Raw genomic sequence first — 9,940 nt, 5'->3', positions numbered from 1 at the left:
AGGCCAGACAAGTTGTAAACAAGATACACCCATGTTGAAAACAAGGAACAGTGCATGGCGACCTCACACGCTCCGAGTCAGAGGCCTTTGCCATCAACAGTGTAGGAAGTTCCCAGGAGCTCCTATTCAGAACATGATGTGCTCATTAGCAAAGCATTTTGCTCTACGCAAAATTGGGCTGAGCTATGGAAACAACGTCATTGGGCAAAACTGTGCTTTACATGAAGCCAGTTTGATAGGGGGATAAAGGGAAACAAACAGCAAAATATTTCAAACCTGTTGACAGCAGAGATAAGAGTGTATCTAAATATTCACCTACACGTATCATTGCAATGATTTAATGGATTTCACTGAGTGCCCAGAAGTTGGATCACTTCAGCAGTGGCAGCTCCGTTTCCAGTGCTAACACCGGTAATCCTAACCCAGATATGCATACGTAGAGGAACAGAGAAAACAAATAACACAGGAAAATAAATACATTCCTTTTGTGATGAATTAATTGCAACTTTCACACTTCAATCTTCTTCCTAAAAAGGTGGCAGTTTTCAGCTCATCTATCCCATGCCTGCGTAAATCCAAACTTTCCTTCGAGAAATTGCTCATACAAGGTTGGTAGAAAACCTGATGCTGACGCAGCTAATTGTGGCACAACATCGTATTTAGGCAGCACTTGCCCTCTCAGGCTCACTAAGAAATTGCTCATGTACCAAAACCATCAGAGCATATCTGTGTATTTTTTAGGTACAGAATATCAAATACATTCCAAACAAGAGACTTATTCAGCATCTCTGTGTGTAGCTGAGACATACCTCAGTGTCATCACTGCCGTGCCAGAGGCTGGAAATGATAAATGGTACTCACAGCTGGTTTCAGAGAATCCACTGACATCAGGGCAGGTTTCCCCACGCTGGGCAAGCGCGTGGTATGCAGCCGTAGAGGCGATTTTCCTATCTGGCATCCAGCATCGCACAGCACCGCACAGGCACCAGCTGCACGGCCACGCTGGCAATGCAAGGGCACCTGAAATGCCTAAATCAGGATTAAAAAAATAAACAGCCAAGGCCTGCATTTGCAAACAGCAAAGTAGATATGCAGAAGAAATAAACATTTTTGGTTTTCATTTTAACTTTAAAAAGCTCTTTGGGGAAAGCCCATCACAGTCCAAGACAGCAGGTCACACTGTGGTTCACTGCAAATGACAACAAAAGGGCTTATATTCTAAACATTTGCAAAATATCAAAACATTCTTAGGAAGGTTGACGCCTCCTCCCATCTGCCCAGGCTGAGAGGAAGGGAATCCTTCGAAACCCACACCAAAAACGGATCAAGCTTTGGCTTCTGCTTGGAGAAAAACAATTTGATTGAATGAACAGAAGGAAAACGGTCGTTTCCAAAGCTTATTACTTTATTTATACCTTAGAGAGCGCAGCTTCAAGGGCAACACTTCTTGTGCTCTTCAAATGTCAGGGGACATATTCTGAAGTCTGATAAAAACAAGGACAGTAGCACTGCTGTCCAGGACCTCCACAGCTCCAGCAGCAGTTTCTCACCCTCCTCTGCTCTGGACAGTTACAAAATCTCTCACCAGTCTCCGGCCACCAACAATAATGTTCACAAGGGCTTGCACCAGCCTTTTCAGTGCCAATGCAGACAGAGCGTGTACTTCATATTTCATATTTTTATTCACCTTCTATATTGATTTTTTCTAAGTACTTTATAGCCCATACTTACTATATAAATTACACTATTTCTTCTTATTGGGTATTGAAATCCATTTTCATCTCACATCACTAGTTATTGTCATTAACTACAAATTTAACTTTGCAAGTGGCACCAAATTCCTAAGCTACACAAGAAGTATCTGCTATTGATACAACACATTCGTAGCCCGTTGACTTTATTAAAAAGGAAAGTTCCCAGATAGTTAAATATTGTAGGATCCTAATTTTCCCTGCAATACCACAGACTTAAGAATCTAATGGTACACGGCACCTGGACTGCAATTTCCAGGCTGACCTTTAGCGAGCTGGCCATCGCACAATGAATCAGCATGTCAAGAGCTCCCAGTCTTACAGTGCTCTGCTTAAATGTGTAATCACATTTTACACCAGAGACAGCAATTCTGTAATTTCAGCCCCCTGTTACTGCCAACAGCTGCCCAGAGAAGGAGGTTTTGTGACTCAGCCCAGCCCCAGAGCATCAACCCTGCTCAGAGTCACAGCATCACAGCTGGAATAAACTGAGCAAAACAGAAAGGGCACTACCTCAAGATTTATTAGAGGTGTAGTCCAATTCCTCCTCATGTTTTATGTTCCAGTAGTATTGACAGAGTTTTTGGCGTATGACAGTGGACATCATCAACTTATTATGGAAACTGAAGTGTTGCTAACTCAAATGTCATTAAAAAGTAACATCCAAAACCTCTAAAGGATATACTACATCTGATGTAAACCAACCTAAAAGCCATGAATGTGAAACACATGGATCGTTATGCACACAAACATTTTTGTTCTTCTCTATCTGTACAAAAATTAAATGTCTTGTAATAATTGCTATGATTAAAATGCAGACCTAAAAGCAGAGGTCAACAATTAATACCTTTCAAAAGGTTTGCTTTTAGTAAAAAGAAACAAACGAAATCAGCTTCCTGTTTTTCTCTGCACTTGTTTACGTCAATAGTTATTACAGTTTATAGTCAGCACAGATTTGGCCTGTTCTAAACAAAAATACTGCCTGCTACCATGGTTTGAGGAGGAATATTTTTGAAAGCAAGATGTCCTGTCCCATTTACAGCTATAGCCTGAAGTCAAAAGACACACAAGCCTCAATCTCCAACAGATTCTGTGCTTTCTTTGCAAAGTCCCCAATGAAAGGCTATGACCAAAGCTTCAGGGCTCAGTAAGAACATATTTGAATATTACACACAGTATACGTTTCACTCACAAGTCATATTTTTAAAATCCTACCTTGTTGCTCAGGTTTGCTTTAATTTTCTTGCATTGCTTTATTTCATTACAGAACTCTATCATCTTTTTAGGAAGATAAGACCTTTTAATGCTAATACTTATTTTAAAGCTTGGATACGTAATGTCCAGCAACCTCACAATTTCTTCCAAACTTAATTACTTTGAAATAATGATACATAGTCATGAGTAAGTTTACATAGACATATTCCAAAAGAAAAGCATTTCTGTAGTAGAGAGTCCACCCTGTCCCTCAGCTCCCACCATGCCTCCCCACCAGCTAAGCCACGTAATTGCAGCATCAGCATCTGCTCAACCCCAATCAAAATACTGTCCCATAATTGCTACCAAGAGGGCAGAACAAGCTTCGGCAGGATGCGAGCAGGAACAGCAGCAATGCACAGTCCTTCAGCAGTGACAGCGCTGCACGGCAGGAAAGCCAGCTCGAGCCTCTAGCAGTTCTCCAGCAGTTTATACCCCACCTTAGAGTAAGATGGCCTACAGTGCTGTGAAAAAAAAATCTCAGCACGCCAAGCTGGTTATTTTAAGGCAGTTCGAATGACAGTTAAGCAAATGTCCAGCATTTTATTAAGTGCCCAGTTACACTGAAAACTGGAGACAAACTAGAAGTATTTCTCAGCATTAAGCCTTCTGCATGGTTTTAAAGCTTCATGTCGCTGCTGCACTAGCTCTTCTTTCGCTTACTCATGGGAAGCTGTTGATCATTTTCTGGCATTTGGGGTCGATGTGACTTTCTTTTCTTAACTCTTGAACCCAGAAAACTCCTGCTGAAAAAAAAAAAGAAAAAGTAAAATGTGTTTTCAAAGGTCCTCTAAACATTGCAAACACTGAGGTTGTTTTAAAGTGCTGGAAGAGGTATATGGGCACACATATGTGGTGATGGTGAGGAGAAATATTGCTTTGTCTTCTTGTTTGAAGAAGATGACAGCATCCATGAACCACGCCGTTCACCCTGAGCATGCAGAGACAGGGCACTCGCAGTGCCTCTCCTCCCATCACCAGGGGTCAGTTTAGAACCCGAAGGAGCAGCAGCAACCTTGCAAATTCCTTGTCCATAAATAAGGAGAGCCCCTTGTGCTGCCATAGTCATGACTACATTATATCAGAAAAGGTCAACTTGAAACAGAGTCCTCCTCAGCAGCATGGCCACCAAGGAAAAGGACGAGTGGTTTTGGTCACAGTTACCCAAGAAGGAAAGCATGTGGAACTCCCATCTTTAAACAACATCTCTTTGCCAGAGGCTCTCTTCATTTATGGACAAAGAATTTTCCATTGGAAACTCAAAGAAGTGTTTTCTTTTTAGTCATAGAGTTAATTTTAAGGGGGAAAAAAATGTTAAACTAGCCACATTTAAATTAAGCAGCTCATTTCTATCATTCGTCCTTGGAGCTTAACATTCCACGTAGTGTTGACATGAAAGATATCACTCATCCACCAATAGCTTTTTACTAATTAAACATTCCTTATAGATGCCCTTTTTTTTTCCCACTAATTGCTAGGATGAGTCCATCCTGCAGGGACTATTCATTTAGCTTAAACTGGGAACTGACAATTGAAAGTAACAGCAGAAAATTCTCAAATGCTAAAGTCTGTGTCTCTGTTGACTGCCACAAGACATACTAAAAGAGATTAACAGAACAACTCATATTTCAGGGCTCAGTGCAGCACCACTACGCAAACCAAACTCCTGCATCTATGAGACCATTAACCACGTCCAGGAAGGTCAGCACAAATCCCAACACAATGTGATTCGGTCTCTGCCTCTGGAGACAGCAGTATGATTAACTGCACATACTTGCAGAGCACGGATGGAAAAGATAATGCATATGCATAACCCTACCCAATCCTTACCCAATCCTCAATGCTACAAATCTTACAAGTATGATTTCTATAACACATGAAGACCAAAGGCAAAGGCCTTTCCACTCCAGCTCTACCCTCTAACCTCCATCCCCTGACTCCAATCCCTTGCATTCACTCAGTGGAGAGGATCACTCATTTTAACCTAGAAGCAGCTACAATTTTAAAAGTTAGTACAATTAGATACTAAAAAAACCTCTTTATACAGGACCTTATGCCACCTTTTTCTCTGCATTTTGCATTATTTAAAAACAATTTTGCATCATTTTGCATTATTTAACCTCAACGCAAATGCTAAGGCTGAGTTTTATGAAATTTCTCAGTACAGTAATGCATTGCCACAGGCAGTCCCATGCTGACCTAAAACACACAGGATTTAATAAAAGTATTCATAAATGGATACACAGATGTTTGAAGAGTGCTATGATGCACTTCTTTTTTTTTCCCTTTAAATTAAGCCCTAAAGTAGCTATCTTCAATCAAACCAAGGGAGTTGTTGTTCTTTGTATTCATCATACTCAACTCTTGTACTTGGGCTTTATCTTCCATTCTAGGCCAAGGAGAATTTGCCTGTCTGCATCTAACTCTGCAGTTGTATGACAGAGCAAAAGGATAATTAACCTCGGTGGTGAGGTTCTTATGTGCCTCTGGTGAACGACACTGGAGAAGCACGCTCTTTAGGCACATGATAAGACATGGAAGTGATACACTAACCCTTCTGCAGTGCACATGGCTTTGGCCATTAACAGATGAAGGATCCTGAGTTGGATCATTCTCTTGTCCTCCAAAGGAGGCTAGAAAAGAAAAACAATTAGAGGGATTAGAGGCATAGGGAACACTACAGAAACTCTGTTTGTTTCCTCATGAAAACAGAAGACCAAGGAGAAATGATAAGTCTTCCAAAGTATAAAAATTCCACTTCTCACCTTACCAAGCTTGTACGTATCACTCACTTTTCAGAAAAGAAATAACCACATTTTTAATGATGGCAATAGTTAAGCAAATTAACACCGGGAGACTCTGCAATCATCATCCATTAAAGATCCTGGAGTTCTTTTCCCACCATCACGTCTACAAGATTTGTGAAGATACCAGACAAATGATAGCAAGCCTTGTAAATCAGCACAGGCCATTTGAGTTCCCAAGCTCTGCCTCTTATCATTTTTACTATAGTTCCAAGGAATACAAATGACTGCACCTGCAAAACTTTAAAGGGAAAAATATTTTCTTATTCATCTGACACCTCTGTGGGTTTTTCTTGACCTGAACTTAAGCGTGCCAGATGTCATCCCACACCTTCAAACAAGAACACACATACTCTGAAAGTGTGGAAAAAAAAAACAAGTAGTATGGCCAATGCCAGCTACCCTAGAAAACATAGTATAGGCCCCAAATGACATAGAAAATTAATTTTTTGTCTTCTGAAATCAATCTCCAGCTAGTTTTCTCTATACATTCTCCATTCCAGAAGTGGAGAAGGATGGTTGCACATTGCAGACACATATTCATCTCGTTGTCACAGCTCCCTTTGGCAGGCAGTCTCCTCCACTGCTCCCTGTGAAGCAGAAGGCCCTTTTTAGGGACCAGCAATTTTTTCAACCTTGTGACTTGACTCACTCTCCTGAAGCGTAAAACATACAAGAAAAATAAAAATCAAATTCACTAAAATATCTCTTGATTTCAAAACTACGATATGGAGATTTGCATTTCTCCCCAAAACATGACTAAGCAGACTGATACTGTCATCTGCAGACACAGAAATGGCTTTAACAAGCAATTGCTGCCTGGAGGTTTTGTTTAATAAGGCAATTTCCAACGGCAGCATCTGTATCAGTGTAATATTAAACGCTCACCAAGGCATGAATGTGTAAAGTTGTAGGTATTTGTATAATCCTATATGCCAGCAACAGACTGAAGCCAACAGAACTGTTTGGACATATAACTGTTTCCAGAAGCAGGTCACATGTGCTTCAAACTTTTATGCCTAACTTATTAACACAAAGATGCACAAAGATGCTTGCTCAGAATCAGGCCCTGAATTTACATCTGAAGGATTAAAACCTTACTCTGTTTCTGAACTTAAATTTAAAGTCATTTCCACAAGGAAAAAAGACTTGCTTGAAATGGCTAAAGGACTTGGTTTGTGGAGCCAGGCAGGGCTCAAGTAAATGCGTTATTCTGAAAGCAGAGTCGACTGTCAGCCATAGATCAAGTGTCTTTCTAAAACAAACCTGATTAATACATATTATCTTGCTAATGTGGGGCTGCCGCTTAAATAGTCTCCAGAAAATTAAGAGTTAAAGGTGATTTTGATTGAGTTAGGCATGTTCTTCACCCAAAGAAAAAGGAAGTCAACTAATTTACCAACTAACTAAAGAAGAGCAAAGGAGCACTTAACTCCAAACTGTCTTAACAGTGGAATATTTTACAAGCACATAGGAAGAAGTCTCTCCATTGCATAACTGAAGACACACTGAATTATGACAAAAATGAATATGTTCTGATCTTTGACACACTCTCATATCTAAGAGTTTTCTTGTTACGAATCAAGGCAGTATTCAGAAGTCTTCCAAATTCTGTAAGGCACTGTTATGCATTTCAGAAGGCCTGAGCATCTACAAGCAGAGAAAGTTACTCAGTAGTAACCAGCACCTCCAGCAGAGAGTCTGGTACCACACAATGGGTGCCCAAATCTGTTCCTGTGTCACAGAATCATAGATTAGTTTGGGTTGGAAGGGACCTTAAAGATGATCTGGTTCCAACTCCAGATGATCTAGTTCCAACCCCAGTGTCAGAGGAAGTCACCAGCTGGAAAGCCACACTGCAAAGCGCCCTTCCTTGTGCAGTAAGGACATAAGTGATTAATTCAGGAGTTTTAGAACAGATTCAACTTTGGTTTATGTTCATTTTAATTAGGTTAAGAACATTTTTGAACTCCTAGACTATGATCTGCTGGTCGCATGGCATAGTGCCACCAATATTAAAAATGCAAAGTAAGTGCACTTGACCTTCCACAGAGATGTGCAAATGTTAGTATTTTAGTAAGTACTAACAGTCTGATTCCTCCACATACCTTATGGTGCATTTTGTAATCATGAGGTTTGCTTGTCCAGGGTCAAGAACATCCTGACTACATACTACAGTCATTTATCCCCACCCAGGTCAAGTCAGGTATTATACAAACATGTTGTAATGACATTTCTAGCACGCTAGCTGACGTTAGGGATGAAATGAACTTGTTTCTCACAACACCGATGTAAACTTTGAGGTAGGCAGGGATCTTGATTTGCAGCAGTGCACAATTAATAACTAATAGTCCTTTTTGTCTTTTTTCCTATCATCATTTTCTCCACACAACAAAGTCATATAGGACATACTATAGCCACCAGGCATCATTTTTGGAATTTCATTAAAAGCACTACAGAAAAGTTGCAACTGTATTTAGGACTGAGCTATGTATTATAACTGAGCTATGACTAAATGGTAAAGTCACTATAAAAGCCTTTCAAACCCCACATTAATTTTTAGGCATTCAGATCTGATACTGGCCAAGGAACTAACCCAAACCTGCAGTTACGTTGGCATCATCAACGACCTATGACACCTGCATCAGAGAACCATGAGACTTTCAACAAGTGCTCACAAAGAGGTTACTAAGAGCCTGAAATGCTGCTTCAATTTCATCAAATACAGAGTAATATGAACTTATGTCATCCCAATAACATTAATCCACAGCAAGTGGATTTGTTGCTTAACAGAGGATGAGACAAGCAAGAAATATATTCCTTTTGAAAGCTCAAAGAACACTGAAATTGTGCTTAAGTAACTTTCAGGAAAGGAATGAAGGCTTGCTAAAAATACACTCCAGACTGCCTCTAACAAAATCATAGAATGGTTTGGGTTGGAAGGGAACTCAAAGATTATATAGTTCCAACACCGCTGCCATGGGCAGGGATATGTGCCACTGGCTCAGGTTGCTCAAGGCCCCATCCAACCTGTCCTTGAACACTCCCAAGGAGGGGGCATCCACAGCTTCCATGGGCAAAAGGGAACATATCCCTACGCTGCTCCAGCAGTGCACTTTTACAAATAAATAGCAAGGATGTCACATGCAAATGCTTGGGTTTATTTTTGAGCACTAACTTCTAATCTCTTTGTAGCAAAACAAGGCAATTAGTAGAAATGAAAGAAGACTCTAGGGAACTTATGCAATGTCTCCATTTTCATTAAAAGCTTCAAAAGATAGACAACTAATTGTAAATGCAGAATATGAATGTTTATTCCTTCTTTATTAGGTCTGTCATGTACATTAAAATGCTCAACACATCACCTTTGTCCCTACTGAAAAAGGCACAATATCCCAGTTCAGGACTTCATCTGTTCATCTCTCACCATCTGCTAAGACATAACTGCAGCTAGAGAAGCTGTTACGGTCAGATCAACTTCAGCTTAACACCTGAACAGATGAGAAAGCTTCATTCTGAATCAATACTACATATTTCATTTGAGACCATTCCATCACGCCTGTTCCAGTGTCTCACCACTCTCACAGTGAGAAAATTCTTCCTTATGTCTAGTCTAAATCTGCCCCTCTCCAGTACATATATTCATACTCAAATATACCTTTGAACAATGATTTTCAACTAGTCCTCCGTGAATCAAAGGATCTAAAACCACTGACTCAATTGTATTTCCCACAACTGTGGAGATTCACCAAGAACCTGACATTTACCTCTCTTGAAGAAAACACATAGAATTCCACAAACTGGAAGCTGCTGACTCAAATCAGTTGCAAGGACTTTTCCACCCACATATTCCACTTACTTGTCAGAGGATGGTGAACGTGTCCCAGGTCCTTGCACATCTCTCAAAATGTCTGAACTAGAGCTGAAGGCAAAAATAAACAAGATGTACATGATTTTAGCAAAGTAGGACTCTACTTAGCAAAAACAGTAGAATTCGTAGATGAGACAGAGACCTCCATGCACCAGTGGCAACAAGAAGTAATTTCAACCAACAAGAAACACTTTCAGCCAACAGCAATGTCCAGAAAGTTGTGGCTCTGCATCACAGAATTTTCAGAGTTATTACAGGGT

The 9,940-nt window shown here is 40.3% G+C and overlaps 1 protein-coding gene across 10 annotated transcripts in view; it reads right to left on the bottom strand.

The window, feature by feature from the left end:
* Positions 1-1,405: 1,405 nt before the first annotated feature.
* RAD18 (RAD18 E3 ubiquitin protein ligase) overlaps positions 1,406-9,940 on the bottom strand; it is a 53,220-nt gene continuing 44,685 nt past the window's right edge. For 3 of the 10 annotated variants that reach the window (XM_054076767.1, XM_054076769.1, XM_054076770.1), the window contains 4 exons: positions 9,669-9,731; positions 6,299-6,399; positions 5,559-5,638; positions 1,406-3,751 (listed from right to left, as the gene is read on the bottom strand). In XM_054076767.1, the coding sequence (XP_053932742.1) occupies positions 3,725-3,751; positions 5,559-5,638; positions 6,299-6,399; positions 9,669-9,731 (271 nt within the window). In that variant the 3' untranslated portion in view covers positions 1,406-3,724. The remainder of the gene's footprint in view (positions 3,752-5,558; positions 5,639-6,298; positions 6,400-9,668; positions 9,732-9,940) is intronic. The other 7 variants (XM_054076768.1, XR_008451696.1, XR_008451697.1 and 4 more) reach the window with 7 other exon arrangements.

Source organism: Cuculus canorus, chromosome 11 (assembly GCF_017976375.1).
Source record: "Cuculus canorus isolate bCucCan1 chromosome 11, bCucCan1.pri, whole genome shotgun sequence".
In the NCBI taxonomy this organism is placed as follows: domain Eukaryota; kingdom Metazoa; phylum Chordata; class Aves; order Cuculiformes; family Cuculidae; genus Cuculus; species Cuculus canorus.
The sequence above is the reverse complement of the archived record's forward strand: the minus strand, read 5'-3'. Positions and strand labels throughout refer to the sequence as shown.